Genomic DNA, 20,091 nt, shown 5'->3' on the forward strand with positions numbered 1-20,091 from the left:
AAATTACGAACAGAGAGTAGCCAAACACAACATCCCTAGTAGTGTTTTCTGTGGCCGTCGAGTCATTTCAGGCAAATTACTGCAGGGTCTTTGTTTTTGGTCTTTGTTTTCCACATAACGGCCTGGGTGTGTGGACCCCAGGTCCATGGACCACCACTGTTGACCCAGTTCATGGACTACCCCTGTGGACCACCGCTCATTTTGAACAGTTACATGTACAAGCAGAAAAATCTTAAGATGAAAAAGAGAAGTGATCTGAGCACTTATTTGGACAATTAAATTTAGTGACTCTATTTGGGAAACCGGGCTTAATGAGATTTGTGTTAGAGTGCATTTCAATGTGCTTTGACTGCATCACAATGCGCTGTAATGCTCGCCAATGAGTTGTAACGCATTTACAACATTTCCCATTGATTGTTGGCAATTTTTTTCAATGTTTCACAACGATTTCCCAACGTTTTCCAAACAGTTATCAAAAAAGTTAATTCCTAAGGCGTTTCCACTTATCAACTGATCATTATAAACATCGACACATTCTTACCTCAAAAAATACACCACATTGCGTATAATTTATTGGGAACTATCATGTTGCTTCTTTCACTGGAAATCTAAGTCACAGATTTCCTTAGTTTGCTCATAAAGCGAAGCCTGAGTGACATTTTAATTGTCCTTCCAAAAAGTCGAAGTGAGGACGCATACACATTTGCATGGTTATTTGTGTGAGAGTGGGCCCTGGAATTTTAAATTTATAACTTTTTGCTGTGGCGCTCGTGATCGTCACTTTAACTTAGTTCTTATTACGGTAAATATCAAATCGTTTATTATTGTACTTTTTAATTTTCGTGAAGCTAGGCATAGTATTTGAACCATCTTTCGGAAAATACATTTTAATTTGGGATAAACATGCATACTTAGCTGGTGAGGCTTTTGATCACTTAAAGGACAACAATTTGCATAATTTTCAACCTCAGTTAGCAAGAAATAAAGTGCCGTCGTTTAGGTAGCACTCCATTGACTATTCATCTATCGCTGGTTTGTTAGAATTTTAGAAAATTATTAAAGGTTATTCGCAATTGACTCTCTACTCTTCTTGAATAAGGACGATAAACTGTAGGTCCCTGTAACGGCCGAAGAAATCTTTCGTCACTTGTAAATTTTCTTAACTGCGTAAGTTGGGGGAGATTTTCTTGTGTAGATGAAGATTGTGTGTACACATCACGCAAGTGGGTATTTTTTTACTTACAGTATCTTTGCTGGGACTGCAACAGAGATTTCAACATTAACATGAGGAAAATTAAAGGCAATTCTTCCAGCTGGACATATTAAGAAGTTCAGAGTTGTTGTTCCAGTGACTGAAGGCAGCACCAAGTTCTCACAGTGTTTTCATAAACAATGATTATTAACAACGTCAGTGTCAGAGGACTTTTCACACTATCCTGTGCAAAGTCACTGGAACCACAGCCCCGTCTCACGTCACATCACGCACTGTTTGCGAAGAGTAGGGGACGTGGTAGTCTCTCACTCATTCTGTTCTGTAATACTTGTTATTCAGTAAGATCACGGTAAACTGCACGACTGCCATTTGCACCAGGAAAAAAAAGCAATCTGGCAAAGTCCCCCACAAAGTGGTGTTCATTGACCCTGAAAAGCCCCGAGGGGAGCAATCAGCTACATAGCCATTCATTCATTCATTCATTCATTTGAATCCCTTTGGAGCCACCAAATAGGTTGTATACATGTAGGTGTCTATAAGAGACAATAGCACAAATCAGTAGTACCTGACAGGAATATTGGGCTGTTGTCGCTCCTAGGGCATTTTCACAGACTGCTATTTATTTTTGGATTAAATTTCCCTCAATTATAACTCCTGTAGGAGCCCAATGACCAATCACAAGAAACTGACTTGACATCATACCGTCACCAAACAGGAACTTTCTTTGTTTCTTGTGGAAAAGGTAGACTAAAAATAGATTGGTCTGCAAAAATACTGACTTAATATGGTAGTTGTTTACTCCTTGTCATGGGCTCCTGCTTAAAATGTCTAGATAATTGTGAGTATCACTTATCTCTTATGTTAAAGATTTTTCTGGTTGTAACTTTACAAAATAAGGGGTGGTCCTCAGGGGTAGTCCATGGACCGGGTCCACAAGGGTGGTCCATGTTTTGTATATGTCCCGAGGAAGTCAGTTTTTTAAGAAAATTACATGTAAAATTATGTGTACTTGAGATGCTGCTATCATTGCCTCTGCAAACCCATGATAGCAATTTATCATTTTGATACACCTTAAACAGGAAATGTTTTCAAAAACAATTTCTTTACAGGTGAGAGAGCTGTCAGGGAATGCATTGCACAGGGGCGCAAGTTTGCGGATGCCTGTCAAGGTCCAGATAAAGGGAGGATAAAGAAAGTGTGCGACGATTTGGATCAGTTGATGGGAGATTTGGCACAGCTAAGGAAACTGGGCAAGGTTGGTTCCCCAGTTTAAAAGTTTTGCAGAATGATGTCATCATGGTTGATACATAAAATTCAAATTAAAAGGGTTTATAGCAAAACATTACTGGTGTTCTGACAGTTCCAGCCGGCACAAACACGGCCATGAGCTATTCAGAATTTAATGCCCCTTGCACAAAGCACTGGTCGGAAGTTTTGTGCATGCAAGTCACAGTTGGTTCTGGCTTTGCTTCTCATTGGCTGAAAAAAATGGCACAAGACTTTTAAGCAAACCACCATAAGAGATACAGCTCCAGTAAATTGTCAATTGCATGGTTGGGCAAACTTGGCATTGCTTCCAATAATTGTTATTGTGTGTAAGAACAATAGTATTCATGAATTTTGCCGACTTTTGTAAACAGCTCTTACTACAGTATGTTTTATCCTCCATTCCACTTTCTCTCCTTAGCCAAATTATTAAAAAAATACTCAACCAACTGTAGCTATTCATTTTAAATTATTTTATATTAGAAGAATGATGTAAGTTTTGCTTCATAGGGCACAACACCAGAGGGTCAAAGACTCAACAGGGACGTTGCACAGCTTCTTGAAGATTTGAATTCTCAAATGCAGAATGCAACTTTGGTACAAGAACAGACTGGTGTGCGAAGGCCAACAACCACCTTTGCAGGAAAAATGGATCAGGTCCATCAGTGGATGAACAATCCTTCATCAGACCCGTCTGGCTTAGGTTATAGTGCAATATAGTTTGTTATGGGTTTGTTCTTTATAATTATTTGTTGTGGGTGCATTGTGGTCCAGTGGTCAGGGCATTGAATTTGGATGCAGTTGCTCTGGGTTCATATCTGGCTCTGACCACTGGTTGGACTTGTTGTGAGATGTCCCAACTGTTGTCATTATTGTTGTCGGTATCACTATCATTATCTTTATCATGAGTAACAAAATCACACATTTTAAACATGCAAGAAATGTCGGCTGGCCTTTCCTTTGGTGCAATGAGTGGACAAAGGAATCCAAACCCAACTTTAGATATTTTCAGTATTTATAGCATCATTGGAGGGATGTAAAGTGGCAGGTACAAAACACAGTCAGGTCACAAGTCACAGAGAGAGTCCTAAACATTCATTAAAGCTAACCTTTGGCCTCATTGGACCTAAAGAAAAGTTTTTAGACGTAACGTTAGCATTGGTAAACGGTTAGGTTTTGTTGTGTATCGGTAAAGCAATGATCTGTGACTTGTGACCTGTGACCTGTGGTTTGTACCTGGCTAGTTTAAATGCATCATTCCTTTAGCAGCTATGTATCATCATCTTCCAATTCTTGGATCATCATCTATGTATCATCATCTTCTCTTGAAAACTAAAACTTATCAAAGAAAATTATAATTATCAGCATTTGAGAGATCAATATCAAAAGGACAACACTATAGATAGAAAACTCTTGTTTTGCAAAAACTTGTGTATGCCAGCAAAAATGGTATGCACCACTAGAATTTAAAATTAATGTTGTTCATTGTGACATACAACCACCTGTCATGTCGGTACGGGTGTTGGGTACTGTAACGTTATAAAACAGCATAGACTATTATTTTGTTGCTTACAATGTACCTGTACATGTATCTGGGAACATATCCCTGAGTTCCTGTTCATTCATAGATAGTGACAAAAACAGTATGTAAAGTTGCATGTGTTTAGTTGACATGAGTTGCAGTCTCAGTAATGTACGTTATGGTACATGTACTTTGTCAGCTAAAATTGGACTACCAGAAATAGCTACTAGGCTAAGCTCATGTTGATGTGCTTACATCACAGAAGCATAATGTCCAATTATTTCTGCAGGTGAAAGGGCTATCCATGAGTGCACTGACCAGGGTCGAGTCATAGCTGATAAATGTTCTGGCCCAGAGAGGAGTGCAATCTTGCAGCTTTGTGATGAGCTTGACCAACTTACTGATGAAATCGCAAGCATGATGAGAAGAGGGATGGTATGTCTACCGCTGTTTCTTAATAATCTCAGAACATTTACACTCGCCTTTTCATTGATGGGGAGAGCATTCAACAATCCAAAATTATTTTCAAGTCCTGTACTGACTTAATGCGTGAAGTACACTTCAAGGTCCAGTTGTTCAAAAGCTGATTAACAATAATTATTACATACATGTACCAACCCAGGATTGAATTTTGCCTGTCAAAAAACAAAGGCATATTTAAGATTGAAGACTAAATATCTTGTGGAACCTTTTTTTTATCAGAAAATGAACTGCAATAATTTACATTTTCATTAATCCAGGATTACATGTACATTCCCGTCGTAGCTTTTAAAATCAGGCTTTGAACAACTGGCCCTGGTTGTACAAGTATAAAAGTTATTCGAAAATTCTCTTGATTGCATTCAATGTAGCATTTTATTTCAAATGAGGAAAAAAGGATAATTTAAAATTGGAATGCACTTTATGTGTAGCTCTAAACAGTTTTAAACATCAAAAGATTGAAGTGATCCTTGCACTTACATGCAATTTACAGTATTGAGCAATAAAATTTTTGTCACTTTAGACAGCTAGCTGTACATACATTCACTTCACCATGGCATCTATTACTCCCACTTCAAATACAATCATTTATTTCAGTATAAACAAAAAAAATTAATGTGTTTTCGGTAATTGTGAAGAAGAGCTCCCCAAAAAACCTGTCGGCCGACTGTCGGTCAACTGTCGGCCGACAGTTGACCGACAGCTTACCGACAGTCTACCGACAGCTAACCAACAGGTTACCGATCGGTTAAGAAAAGAGAAAAATTGTGGCAAAAACGAGCAGTTAACGTGACATTCCGTAATGGTGATGTATGACTCGACAGACTTCACCTACTTACCGATCAACTGTTATCGGTTGTTATCAGGTGCGTATAGGATATATCACTTGCGTAATTTACAACACACCAGACAATCTAAGAATCGCAATGGAAGATAATTTAATCGAAAACTCTGCTAAAAACTCTGAAAACCATAAGCTACGTATCAATACATAGTAGAGGAGACAAACGAACACTTTCCTTCAGATCGCCCTACAATGCAACGCGGCCTCTTATGGTATGTCATGTATGTATGAATGATGTTTACAATGTGGGCAAGTATCGCTAGCCAACGCTAAAACAGTGGACAAAAGCCATATTAGTAGTATAAGTGCTGCTCAAGGTATCGTTATGAACTGCCTTTAGCTCTTTTCGCGTAGTTTAGAAGCAATAGACAAGTAAATGCTTACGATCATTTTACTTTGTCCCGCCGACAGGTTACCGACACGTTACCAACAGGTTGCCAACAGGTCACCGACTGTCGGCCGACTGTTGGCCGACAGTCGGCCAACACTTTAACCTCAAACATAACACAAACTGTCGACCGACAGTTGGGCAACAGTCGGCCGACTGTTGGCCGACAGTCGGCCGACTGTTGCCCAACTGTCGGCCAACAGTCGGCCAACAGTCGGCCAACAGTCGGCCAACAGTTGGGCAACAGTCGGCCGACTGTCGGCCGACAGTTGACCGACAGTCGGCCGACAGGTTTTTTGGGGAGCTCTTCTTCACAATTACCGTGTTTTCCATTGACACAAGCAAGGGTTTGTACAAGGTTTGGTTCCTAGTGTCATGGTCTGACAATGGTCTTTGGGTCCTATTGTGTTTCGCCTAGTTGCATCTCTGTTCAAGACCAGGCTGAATAATTAATTATTGTGTGACCAATCATAATAATTTATTATCTCTTCTTGGAAAGCATTATTATACATTATACATGTATATATTATATAAAGCTAAGAGCAGTGTTATCCTTCACAGCAGAATCTTTGAAATTGGGATTTCTAAGCCTTTTCACTGCCATAAACTGGCCAGGGGGTTGATGTCATTTTAGGTAAAGGAGGAGTGTGCTAATAATTATTATCTGCTATACTTGTCTAATATCCTTTCGTGGGACAAAGTGACAAACCAGTTGTGGCAAGCATGTCTAATTTCTATCATCTGACTGCGTAACATCCATTTTTTCAGGGAAACTCTCCACAGGCAGCTGGTGTAGCTCAAAAGATTGAGAAAAAGTTGGAGGAACTAAACAACAAATTGCAAAATGCAGTTGTTGCTCAGGTTGCTGAAGATTTCATGGACACAACATCAAGTCTGAAACAGTTGGAGAAAGCTGCCCGGGCTCCCCCAGGTTAAGGAACAAAAAATTAATTATAGTTATTATTGTCTCTGCTTGCTCCCAGAAATAATGCCTTTCGTTTACCAGAATATAAAACCAATGGGTCGAGTGTACATTATATAACATAAAAAAGCTTTATTACTGTTAATAGTAACAACATTCCCATTGTATTTACATTGCTGTTAATTAAAGAGTGAAGTGCTTGGCGACATGTTTTTCACGTCGCTGTCTTTCCTTAATGATTAAAAATCTGTTTTTTTTTCAAATTCTTCTTGATTCCATAAATGTTTTTAATTTCTGCTAGTTTTAAATTTATGTCTTCTGAACCTAAATTGGACTGCATTCCCTGTACAGGCCTTCTGATATTACGCGATGGTGCAATTTCGCACAATCAACCTTAAATTGCATTCGATCGCACAATTAATGAAAAATCGTATAATTCACAAAAAAACACACATCATTCATAAAATAAAACATAAATCAACAAGTTTCTTTGGAATTCATGCATAAATACGCCATTTTTAAGATGATTTACTTTAGAAAAAGGCTAAAAAGCCTTTGTCACCTTCAATTTTGTAAACATTCAAAGTTCATGGCATTATTTTGCATGGGCCTGGTACGAGTCTCATTCGTAAAGAGTCACCTATTGGTGTAAAACAAGCATGCCCTTTGTTCAGATTAGCCAATCTGTTCAGAAATATAATGTCAATCAAGATGCATAATTACTGTTCCCTTGTGTTCAAAATGGCAGTACAAAAGTGTTTTTCTTATCCTGAACTTCAAATTGCTCAGAAAAAAATCGCATAATTGGCCTTTCTAATCACATACCGGTAATCTGCCCTGCAGATTTCGTATAATTTGCATCTTGTCATTGCACCCTTCTGAAGGCCTGCCCGTTGCTTACAGTAGTCTGAAAGAACATTCATATCTTCTTGGCCATTTAGTGTTTACCAGTTTCTTGTTATTTGCAGATGCACCAGGACGTGAGGCTGAGTTTGAGAGCACAGCAGGTTCATTTGAGCATCAGGCAAATCAAATTACAGACACTGCTATTCAACTGGCAAATGCTGGTGGCAACACTAACAAGAGACTCTTGGATCAGATACGTCAAAATGCTGAGGAAGTGAGTACTAAGTGCAAGCTTGTCTCATTGGGGCCCCAAAAACTTGATTTAAAAAGAAAAACATCTGGGCCCAGTTATTCAAAAGGCGGTTACCAGTTATCCCAGATTATAAATTAACCAAGGAGTTTATTTCTCTACTCCCAAATGCTGCGATGATATTCTGCAAAGCTTAACTTTAGAAGAAGTCAATGTTGAAAAACAAAAATAAGCTAATTTAAAAGAAACTTTTGCCAAAAAGTTGAAAACATGAAACAAAAGTTTAGTTAATCTTGGATTACATTAATCAGCTTTCGAACAATCGGGCCCTGGTTAAGTTCTCACATATGAGTACTTACATACATGTATGAGAACCAATAAATTATTACACTGTACATTTATCCCGACCAGTGACACTGGTTCTAATAAGACAAAATACCAAAGGTCATAACACTTTAAGGTAGGCTAATTGACTATAGATTACTAATAAGGTTCTCCAGATACTGCTTAATAAAACTATATTATTATGTAATCATTTGAAAAATTTTAGTGGATTCGTTACAGAATTTCCTGAGAAATTTTTGAGAAGCTCTTAAGAAGTCTTCCAAGCTAATTTCCGATGAAACATTGAGTTCATAAGAAAGCCACTGGTCAGCCTTAACCAAAAAGTAGGATGGGGGTGGTTATGGGTGTTTTCTGTACAGGTTATTGTTAAAATCATTACACATATACAGTAGAACAGATCTTGCTGTGTTCAAAGGTTATTTGGTTAATTCCCAGCAGGAACATTTCCCTGGGTAGTTTTTTCTGAAAGTGTCTTAGGTAGCCTGAGGCCATCGCAAAACAAAGGGCATTGTTGTTCCAAATTCTGAACAAACAGAATAAAATTCCACACTAAGGGAACTGACCTTTGAATTGATTGAATGAAAATGGTTACAGTTAAATACATGTAATTGTTGCATTATTAATAAATCAGAACACTGATGGTCTTGCATCAGTGACTAATGCATTGATTGTGGGTAGGCTTGCAGGCAAAACTTAACGCACATCAAATTTCATACATTTTGGAATTTGTTCTATGAGCACACTAAAGGCCGGAAAAAATTGTTAGTGTAGATGATTGTATTTAATTGTAATGCAGTCAGAAGAAGGCAAGAAAATTGATGAGTGTAACATTACATTGCATCAAGATCTGAAAAATAATATTCTGACAAAAATTCATAGCTTTTTTAAATTAAGTCTTTGCCATCTTGAATCGATCATTAATTTAATTAGTAGTCTAAATAAGACCTAAATACACCATTTAACCCTCCAAATTGTATATAAGCTTAAAGAATATGTCAACTTGTTTGGAAACAGCACTGCTTTTCCTTGTGAACTTCTCCATTTTTTTCAGTGGAATCTACTTAACAGCTTGTTGTTGTTGAGCAAGTTCATTTGTCTACACACTTTGCTTAGTAACCAGGCAAAGCAAAGCGAAATGGACGTTTTCGAGATTCCTTTTGTTTACCATGTGTACAGGGACATTTGGAAGCCATCCCTTTGTGACAAACAAGCTCACTAGTGAATAATTTCTTTGACAAATTTGCCATCAAAGTTGTAAACAAAGGAGAAACTGTGTGCCTTTTACGTCACAAGTTTTCAAAAAATTACATGGTATTTTCTTGCTTGGGAAAGATCTAAGTGAAAACTTGCAAATGTAGTTACCAGTTTTCATAACTTTTCCACAGTATCTGTTGATGTTTAGTTAAAACAGACTTATTTCAGGGTTTTGGGGGTGATTATGAAAATCTCATGCAAGATATTCGTGTAGATTTTAAACAAAATTTTATGGTAAAAGATGTGGCTTATCTACTAGTGTTTACAGTTTATTTATGACTATAAGGTAATGTGATTGTTTATTACAGCTGAAGGAATTGACTCCTCAAGTTTCCCATGTAGCTAAAATCCTTCTGGATTATGGCAAACATTCACCGGGAGATGCCCCTGCTGTGTCAACGCATTTTGAAAGTATGCGTGACAATTGGAAGGACAAAATGCAGACCCTGACTACTCAAGTGGATAGTGCAACAGACACTGGAAAATTCATTGAAGCCTGTGGTTAGTTCATGTACACACATGTTTAATTTGTGATAAGAGATTACCGGTAATAGGAATAAACCTTGAAATTTAGGGAAATGATCCTTGCACTTAAATGTAGCTGGACAATTTAAGCAATTATTAGGGAGCTTACGAAACGAGGACGACGACGGCTACGAGGACTTCATTTAAAAATACGAGTTCACGTTATTCATATCACTGCGAAACTGTTTCATGTCGTTTCGCGTTAAAAATGTGTAGTAACTGTCGAGGAATTAAACTGTTATGAGGGGGTTGGAAGCGTAGGGAGAGAACTGAAATTTCATCGTCATGTGCTAACGTCCTCCACAGAACCTTGAATTTGGTCATTTCACGTCGTCATTTAGGAGATGACGGCAAAGAAATGTACCAAAATGTAAAACGCATGTGCAGAGCGTGCAGAGCCATTGTTTTTGCTCACTAAACCTATTGTTTTGTAGCGTCGTTGTTGCCGTCGGCGTCGTCATTTCGTAAGCTCCCTATTGTCTCTTATAGACACCTGAAAAATTCAGGTGACTTCAACTGGATTCGAACCCGTGACATCTACGATGCCGTTGCAATGCTCTACCAAGTGAGCTATGAAGCCAACAAGTTGGGAGCAGGTAGATTTGTTGGGCTCATGTGTTCCCATAAAAGGGCTCTATGAAATAAAATGTTTGAAGTGCAGATTATAGATGTAATTGAGAGAAGTGATCTTTGCGGTTACATGTATCTGGACAATTTAAGCAATTGCCTGTTATAGACACCTAAAAATTTGTGGTGGCCTCAACGGGAATAAACCTTGCCTTGAGAACCCCCTATGAAGTTGATCCACTTAATGAGTCATCAGTGTTAGAGACAACTGTAATCATCAGTGCTCCCTCTTTTCTTATTCTTTGCCATCCACCACCCTCCCAAACTCAAGAGAATCTTGATTCAGTTTGGGTCCTGTTGCCTTGTGGGAAATAAAGATGTACCGGTACACAAGTGGCTTCACATCTTTCTTTTTTCAGTTCTCTTTCAATGATAAAGCGTGTATTATTTGTCTTCCATACAAAGGGTGTAAATTGCAGGTTGCAGGTCATGGTGTTGCCATAACTGAAACAACCCAAACCCATGCTAATCTTAGGCTTAAACGTTATCTAGAGCATACTGTTTTTTGACCTAATGTTTGCGTTAGTAAAGATTTGTGTCATTTCAGCTATGGTGAAACAATGACCTGGAACCCTTACCTGCAACCTGCAGTTTTCACCGTCCATCTTCCAAGTCCAGATAACCAATCTTCAACAGAGTTAAGGCATAAAAAGTAGTTTTTATTTGTAACATATTTTCTATTTTGCTCCTTTGCTTCATCACCTTCAGAGACAGCAATTAACCAGGATGCAGAAATGTGCAATGCTGCTATGGAACAAGGGAATCCCCAGGTGATAGATACTATTAATTTTTTTTTTGTTTTCTTTACCAGCTATCCTTTATGAAGCATGGAAAAAATAGTACGCCTTGATGTTCCAGTATTTTAAATGAAACTTACTCACTATTTGCGTTCTCTGAAAGATTGTGAGAATACCTTACCTCTACCAGTAATGAAAGTAAATTAGTAAATTAACTGCCTAGCATATCTGTTTGTTTTATCAGTTGTTGATTACAAAGAGTTCAAACATTGCTCGTCGAGCAAAAAGGGTGGTAGATGTCGCCGAAGCTGAGATGGAAAATTCTTTAGATCCAGACTATGTTTCCAAGATACAAACAGCAAAAGATGCTTTGGGAAATTGTAAGTGACTATGTTGAGCTCTAATTTATGCTCCTAATAATATTTATAGTGATACTTGAAAGAGAGTTTAAACCTGCTCAAAACATTTATTGCGCTATCTACGTGTACTTCACGTGGTTTGGGAGAATACGACTTTTATGGCACACACACCTACCACACCCTTCTTCATGCTTAGTTTGTGAAAACGTTGAGCTGTAGGTGCTTCCTTAATAATTACCTGAATGAATTTTAGTAGTTGCAGATGCATGTACAATTAAAAAAAGGAAAGACAAAACTGAAGAGATTATACTTAAAAAATCGTAACATATCATTTGACTGTAAGTTCTGATATGAAGGCCCTGTTCACAACATATGTTGGCAATTTTCTTGTATACACGTTTGTCCAGTTTATACACCCTACGTCCTCTATAATTGCCCCCTCTCAAACATGGTCCCTCTCTCTCTAATAAGCCCCCCCCCCCCCCCCCACTCCCATATAGTGGAAGGAAGTTACCTCCTCTTCAAAGCCCCCTTCCCCTCCCCCTTTATTCTTCGTAAGTAATTAAGTAATAAATAATAGAGTATTAGAGTGTATTGGTAATTAATCATGACGGTAACACTTCCTGTGGGCTGATTTGGTATGGTTTAATTATTCACATGGTGGAAGTTTGGATTCGTTTTTTATCTCCAGCTGTATGACCACCACCATCACATGCAAGGGCTTTTGCACTTTGCGTTCTAGTTCTTTATGGAGAAATGTTACCATCGTCTGATTGTTTGAAAAAGTTGCAAAGCGCCCAGGAACCAACGTTCCCCCTTCCTCCCCACCCCTCTTCCTCTATCAAACCCTCCCGCGAACGTTCCTGAAATGGTATGTTGCTTCAGCTTTTCAGTCAGACTTTTTATCTTTTAAATAGCTATCACACCTCTGGTGATTAATGCTAAAGCTGTTGCCACAAATCCTACTGATAAAAATTCTCACAGGAACCTTCGGGAGTCCACGAGAAAGGTATGTTAGCCAGCAGCATAACACCTCTGCGCGAGTTTAATGTATATTGTATCGCTGATGCGAACAAATTGGGAGGCAAAGTCGAAAGATTTTTTCATTTCTGAAGTACTTAGTTAGGTATTCATTACAGCACAACAAGTACATAACCCAAATATTACCAGTCATTTCTATGCCAAAGTGTTTGAGAAAGTCATTTACGACCAAACTTGGAATGCATTTCATAACGTTTTGTCTTCAAACTTATCTGGATTTATGAAAACTCACTCTTGCTGCACTGCATTGCTAAAAATGACGGAAGATTGAAGGAGCAGTATTGATAACAAGGAAGCTGTAGCGGCGGTCGCTGTGGACTTGAGCAAAGCGTTTGACGCCATAGACCATAGCCTTCTGCTCGCGAAGTTGAAGGCCTATGGCTTTTCTACACGTGCATTGGAACTGATGTCCACTTACCTGCTAGGTCGTCAACAATGTGTCAGATTAGATGGCGTATGCTCTGACTTCAAAACAGTTAAATCTGGCGTTCCTCAAGGTTCACTATTGGGTCCGTTGTTGTTCAACATATTCATTAATGATTTGAATTTTTGTGTTCCTAATGTCTCATTGCGGCTGTACGCTGACGACACGACTGCCTACCTGTCAGATGTATCTCCCACCATTCTAGAATTTTCCTTCAACAAGGATCTCCAGGCTCTTTCGTCGTGGTTTGAGTCCAACTATTTAACAGTGAACTGTGCTAAGACTCAAGCATTATCTGTCGGACCCTGTGCCTATCATTATTCTTTATTTCTTAATAATGCTCAAATAGAATTTCTCCGATCTATCAAGATTCTTGGAGTAACTTTAGACAAGGACCTATCCTATAAAGAACACATATCAGATCAACTAAAGAAAGCCTATGCCAAGGCTTCTGCTCTGAGAAGAATAAGGCGTTTTCTTCCTCATGATGCAATGATAAAACTTTATAAAGCATTTATTTTACCTCATCTCGAATACTGTGGTCCTTTGTTTGTAGGCATAGGTACGGGTCAACGCAACCGTCTCGAAGATGGCAACTGTTATATTTTGAGAACATTAATCGGGCACAACAAGTTAATGTCATACGACGAACTGCTCACTGCGGCTAGCATGACATCTTTATATTGTAGGCGCTTACATCAGGCGTTAATACTTCTTTTTAAATGTCTAAATGGTACGGGTCCTACATATATTGCTAGCCTTTTTAAATACAGGCATACACCGTATAGGCTAAGAGGCGAGGGCTTGAATTTGGAATTACCAAAATTTAATTGTAAATTTAAGAAGAATTCTGTCACTTATTCATTAACTAAGTTATGGAACAGTTTGCCTTCTCATGTGCGTCTTTCAAGTGATTTTAGTGACTTCAGAAGTAAATTGCAGGATTGCAGTTTTTTAGAACGTGTCTTATAGTGTACAATTGTAGCTTTTAACTGCTTTTAGATCGAGTTTTAGCGTTTTCCAAGTCACGTTTTTAGTATGTGGCTTTTTGTTGTTTTTAATATTGAATTGTATTATATGGCTGTAATTATTATAGATTTTATTTATACACGTTCGTATTTTGAACGAGTTTTATAGCTCTTTGACGTAACGTGTTAAAATAAATGATTGATTGATTGATTGATTGATTGATAAAACGTACGAATAACTCTGGCGAAGACACTGTTGAAGTGCTGTTGTCAGCAAGGCAGGGAAGGGGAATAATATTTGTTGGAGAACTCGTCTCTCTCCTCTCTGAAATGTTTGTAGTTGCAAGATGCTGTGACTGGAGTGCGGGTCATAGTCTGCGGAGCAGCACAGCCTGAAGAAGAAGAGTTTCCTCCGCCTCCACCTGATATATCGGGTTTACAAATTGGTGAGAATGTTGCGCTGGTTTATTTATTAGAGTACTCCTTGCGGGAAGTCTTTCTGGCTGCCCGATTTGGAGAAGTATTTTTTCTTTACTCTTTTTTACTTTATGTTCGCTAAAATACACGAATGGATGCACTCGTTTTCTCGATCCTATCGCTGACAAGCGTCCTTATTTAATTCCGTAACGTATAATTTTATTTTCCGCACCTGAGTAAAATTACTTATGTTTACGAAACTCGATTGAAAGCCTTCCTATCTAAAGAAACTCGATGGTAAATGATGTGGTCTTTCTCAACTTTCAGCAACAGCACCAGTACAGGAGGTGCCTCCACCCCGTCCACCCCTCCCTAAGGAAACTGCACCACCTCCTCGCCCACCCCTCCCATCCAATGAAATGGTCCAGGTTCAACAGGTGTTAGAGCAACCGCCTGAAGATAACAGGATGGCGGTAAGTTTCAAAAATTGCATGTACAACAAAACTACGCGTAAAATAAAAGTACAGTATGATATGAAATGTCATATATTCTGAAAATCAAAGCTACACGTCTTTTGAGAACGATGTGCAGGTAGACCCGGATGATGTCAACAGCTTTGAATAACGAAATGTGTTAAGAAACGTAGTTTGTAACTGGAGAGGCATTTAATTCTCCCTGAAAAAGGTCCACATTCGCACAAAAAACATGGCAGTCGACTTTTGTTTTTTGTTTTTGAACATTGAATTGTGATGTAATTGGCTGTTCGTTGAGGTCTTCGCTGGTTTTTTGTAACACAAAATTCACAATGCGTTTTAGGTTCCGTGTGCGTATCCTCTGTATTTACCGAAGTACACGTACAGAGGCCCTGTACTTTGTCGAAAGAGTCACACTGAATTTTCAAGTTGCACCTACGCACTAACTAACGTAGAAGCCGTGATAGAACATTTTAGGTGTACATCAGCTAAGATACAGGCTCGTAGTCAAAAATGTTAATACTATCTAGCTCGAACCCCTCCATTGTTACGCAATAGTAAAGTGAATGCAGTAGTCCAGCGTCATGTGAACGGAACTTGTTGATCGTCTTTCAGATGGCGGCTCATCATTTGCACAGAGAAGCTCTCAAATGGGAAGAAGAGGGAAATGAACTTATCCAAGCTGCTAAAAAAATGGCTATTCTCTTTGCTAAGATGTCACAGTTTATGAGGTAAAACAGTGCGCAAATATTGAGACATAGTTGATAAAAACAGAAATGGCATCGATCAATGATTGATTTGTTGATGTGACCTTAACACTATCTAACTTTAACTTTATGGTCAGTATGGAACTTGAACGGGCTGTGTCATGAAAGTTAGCCAAATTTAACGACAGGAAATTGACAGCCAAATCAAGCTGTGTTGTTTGAAACTAAGTTCGGGGTTAACGTTAAGTTGCATTTCGAGTAGAGGTGAGTAAATCAACTGCACCGCCGTGAGAAGGCCCCCTTAAGCAAAGGTGTCGGTGGTCAATGAGAACGTGAATGCCAAAAATCAAGTAACCAAAACACGTTGCGAATTTCCTAATACACCAAACTACCCAAAGTACAGCCTTTCAGGTCACGCACTTTCGCACAATACAACAGTTTTAAGAATAAAGACGACTGAAATGATTCCTTGCCGAATGTGGGCTGTTGATGAACAAAAGCTTGCCCGAAAGCATCGCATGTGCATTTTGAATTTTGGTCCATTTCTGTGCTTTTTCTCTTTGACTATTAAGTAAAACGTGAACAAATTTCCTTGGAAAACCTGAGCGGAAGAATGTACTTTTAGTACTTTCTCAGACCTTTAATGCCGTCCACGCCAGTTCAATTAGTAGCGAATAAGAGTTAAAATTATTTCAAAGCATAATTTATTTCAGTTCCGTTAATGTCCTCGGGGCCTTCCTGATCTCTAAAAATATAATTGATAGCATCTGACCTTGCCGAGTTTAGCCACCGGAGGAAAGAAATAAATCAACGTTTTATTTTAGATTGTTTAACTGTTTTGTTGAAGATTGAGCTGAATTTCAGTGCATTCACTCTCGTTTTTGTGTATCGTATAATTACGTAGGGCGAAATTGAAATCTCTAATTCGCAGCAAACTATTTACCTCCTAGGGACGCAGAAGAAGGCCAGCCTCATCGGTCCAAGAAAGAACTGATTGATTTGGCGAAGGAAATAGCAGCGGCAAGCAAAGAAGTATCAGTATATTCTGCAAAGATTGCGAAAAACTGTCCTGATAAGAGAGTCAGTCAAGTGAGTGACGAATAAAATAGGGAGGGGTACGAGAGGATTAGACAGCATGTATTAAGAATAAAAAGAGCCACAGGGGGATTGGGGAACGTTTTCGGAACGCGTGTAAAGTGTTGGACCTTCCTTATAAACATTTTCCAAAACCTATATCTTCGCAAGCAGGGTTTGACAGAGCTCTTATGTAACGATGTCAGTTTAAAGGGGTGTGGTGATAATTGTGCTTCTCTTCAAAGTTTACAATTCACGTTTGTTGTGCTTGTGATTTTAGACCCTGTCGCAAACAATTGAAAGGATTCCTACTATCAGCACACAGCTGAAAATTGTCTCCACTGTCAAAGCCACCATGATCGGAGCTGACGGTATGTGCCCTAAACAGTGCTTTATCTTTATGTTTGTTTTAGGGAGGGAGGGAGGGTTGAGTGGGGGGAGCTTTTAAGGTTTTTTCCGAGTAGGGGTGGTTAACTATACTTTTCTTACTCTCCCACTTCAACGAGTTGCTGTCGTCCACAAGTTCACATTGTCAGTGGGTATTTTTGTCAGTGGTTGGAAATGTTTCCACGGAAAAGAAGAGAAAAAGGAATGAGGCGAACGAATTTTTTGTCTTTACTTAGATGTTCATGAGTGTCGGTCGGTGTTCTCTTTCTATCTGAGTAACTTGCAAAATGAATTCCTTAGATCTTCGGCCGCCTACTTGTATGTGTTGTTAACATGAATTTAAAGCGGTTTCGGTGACGGCACTCGCCCCCCAACCAATCATTGAAATCATTTATATTCTGGTTTTAGCCACTAGAGGGTTGTGTTGATTCTCGGCCTTGCTTCCAGTGTTTTTCTCTGGGTTTTTTTTTTTTGCCAAAAATCAGTGTGAAGCTCATTCTACCCGTGAGGATCGCACGGGAAAATACACCAATGTTTAAATGGCGTTCCTTCGTTAAATGAACACTGTTTTTCTCTCTTCTTCCGTTCCTTTTCCCTTCGTGTGAGTAGTCCACAAGTTCCTCAGTATGCAATCCTTCACTTAAGTCCTAGCCTGCGTAGCTGGCCGTATTGTTGGCGGTATTGTTAGCAAATAGAACTTACTTCGACGATACGGCGGCCATTTTGAATTTTCTTGTTCCAACAGCTATTATGGGATGCCCAGGGGGCAAATACCTATGCCATTGGCGGGGGCATCCCATAATATCTTTTTAAACAAAAGAAATCATAATGAACGATATGTGAAATAAATCATCAACATCAATGGCTTCATAGCTCAGTTTGTTAGAGCGTCGCACCGGTGTCACGAGGTCACGGGTTTAAACCCCGTTGAAGTCCTGGCCCCAGTTGTTCAAATGATGGATAGCGCTATCCGCTGGATAAATCACTATCCACTGGATAATTCAATCGGTTTTGCTAGTTTTTGTCCGCTGGATAGTGATTTATCCGGTGGGCCAGAAGTTTTCAGGTTTCTCCATGCAATTGCCAGAATTGCGTTGATCATAGCTTCACTAGAAATCAAAACTGCTTTCAACTCTTATTGGGCTCCCTTGCCTTATTTATTTAGTTGTTGTCAATGTTCTTTCCTAAAATTATTAAATAAATAAAGCATAGTAATTTGGAGGTTTTCCGACGGAATGTTTCAGACCCGGAAGCAGACTTGGAAGCCACTGAAACCCTTGTGGGATGCGCAGAAAACCTGATGGCAGCAGTGCGGCAGGCTGTTAAGGAGACTGAGGCTGCTTCAGTCAAGATGCGCTCGGCTGCAATTTCTTTCAAGAAAAGATAGAACATATACAATAATTTAAATAGGCTGTGTAGACAATTCAGAGAGGAAATATTTGTTTTCATAATCTACTTCGTAACTTAAAGCGTTTCTAGCGTTTTTTGATAATAATAATAATAAGCAAAAATTATATTGATTACGATTTTAATTGTCGCTAATAGTTCACCAAAACGTTTTTATGGAATGGGTGAGTGCGTCATGCTGGGAGAACACGACTCGCGAATGCCAGAAATCATAGACCGTATTCATAAATGGCGGCGAATAATTATTCTTTTTTCTTCGTGCCAATGGGACCTACTAGCCTCGCTCTAACACAGCATTTCTTTTGTATTTTTTTTCCATGTAAACGAGGCAAGTTGGTCGTATTAGTACAAAGATAAGGGAAAGAGAGATTACTTCATGGAAAATGCGCCCGTAAGATTTTTATTCGCTCGTTGTTTCGTATCAGAAAAGTCACTCGTTCGCTTCGCTCACTCGTTTGTTTTCTCATACTACTACTGAAGTAATCTTTATTGGCTACATTAAGAATCAGTTCGAATTTTATTCACTTTGATTTTCGTGGATAAATCTCAGTACCTGTGAAATAATAACTTATTGCTCACCATTTCTGAATGCGGTCTAGTGACTCGCGGAAGGCAAATTAACGGGCGTTTTATTACAGCCGCTTTATTACAGTTAACGCCAATTTATTTAACAATTATTCGCCGAAGGCGAGGTGAATATCCCGAAGTCGAGGTTTTTGTTCACCGATATTCACCGAGCCCGAGTGTTTTAGTATAATTACATAGGTGGTTATTTGAAAACTATGCTTCTTAAAAACAGGTAATTCCTTCGTCTGTTTCTTCGGCCATTTTGAAAAAAACCAACGTTGGTGATTATCTCAAGTGCAACCAATCAGAGCAGAGAATTTTTAATCATCACCAATGTAACAATACTAAAGACGGATATTCAGCTGCCTGTCTTCGAGATTGACAATAATTATTACCTTTAGGCATGATTTCTTCTTTTAAAATGTCTCCTACAGAATGAATTAGGATTTTTAGTTTTATTTTAAAATTGCTTATGGCTCGTGAAGGAAACAATTTTTTTTTCAAAGAGTCCGCTTTTCTTTTGGTCAGCACCAAGAACGCGGACTCTGGCTACTTCCAAGGCAGGAAGTCCGCAAATCGTGGACTTCCGGCTCGTCTGCGCACGCTCAGAAATTTGAAATAACATTGCTTGTCAACGGTTACAAAGATGGACCTTCACTACGTCAGAGTCCGTGTTCTTGGTGCTGACCAAAAGAAAAGCGATCTCTAGGGACTAATTTCACCCCTTCATGCGACTGTAGCGTGGAATAATTTTCTTTCTTTGGAAACATTTAAAAATTTGTCAGCGGCAGGCACACGGTTACAAGTTGTTAGGTAGAATCTTGGAACTTTTTAACGGTTTGAAGTAAGATTATGGAGTGAATGTTTAAAGGAAAAAATTGTCATTTGCTGCTGTGCATGATTGTTTAATTAGTTTCCGTAGTATTAAATTTGATAGGAAATTCTCATTGACCTTCATAAATCGAATATTTTGTAGGTATAAATAATATATTTTTATGATATGCGATAAGTGAAAGAAAACAATATTGTATAAATGGCGTGAAAATGA

The 20,091-nt window shown here is 38.8% G+C and overlaps 1 protein-coding gene across 2 annotated transcripts in view; it reads left to right on the top strand.

Moving 5' to 3' along the window:
• Positions 1 to 20,091, top strand: part of LOC138000089 (vinculin-like) — a 34,444-nt gene extending 14,353 nt beyond the window's left edge. For both annotated transcript variants that reach the window (XM_068846250.1, XM_068846257.1), the window contains 15 exons: positions 2,323 to 2,468; positions 2,990 to 3,182; positions 4,291 to 4,436; positions 6,482 to 6,644; positions 7,604 to 7,755; positions 9,639 to 9,831; positions 11,191 to 11,252; positions 11,464 to 11,599; positions 12,496 to 12,587; positions 14,352 to 14,457; positions 14,756 to 14,901; positions 15,517 to 15,632; positions 16,559 to 16,697; positions 16,963 to 17,053; positions 18,314 to 20,091. In XM_068846250.1, coding sequence (XP_068702351.1) covers positions 2,323 to 2,468; positions 2,990 to 3,182; positions 4,291 to 4,436; positions 6,482 to 6,644; positions 7,604 to 7,755; positions 9,639 to 9,831; positions 11,191 to 11,252; positions 11,464 to 11,599; positions 12,496 to 12,587; positions 14,352 to 14,457; positions 14,756 to 14,901; positions 15,517 to 15,632; positions 16,559 to 16,697; positions 16,963 to 17,053; positions 18,314 to 18,456 — 2,024 coding nt within the window. In that variant the 3' untranslated portion in view covers positions 18,457 to 20,091. The remainder of the gene's footprint in view (positions 1 to 2,322; positions 2,469 to 2,989; positions 3,183 to 4,290; positions 4,437 to 6,481; positions 6,645 to 7,603; positions 7,756 to 9,638; positions 9,832 to 11,190; positions 11,253 to 11,463; positions 11,600 to 12,495; positions 12,588 to 14,351; positions 14,458 to 14,755; positions 14,902 to 15,516; positions 15,633 to 16,558; positions 16,698 to 16,962; positions 17,054 to 18,313) is intronic.

This window comes from Montipora foliosa, chromosome 1, assembly GCF_036669935.1.
Source record: "Montipora foliosa isolate CH-2021 chromosome 1, ASM3666993v2, whole genome shotgun sequence".
NCBI lineage: Eukaryota > Metazoa > Cnidaria > Anthozoa > Scleractinia > Acroporidae > Montipora > Montipora foliosa.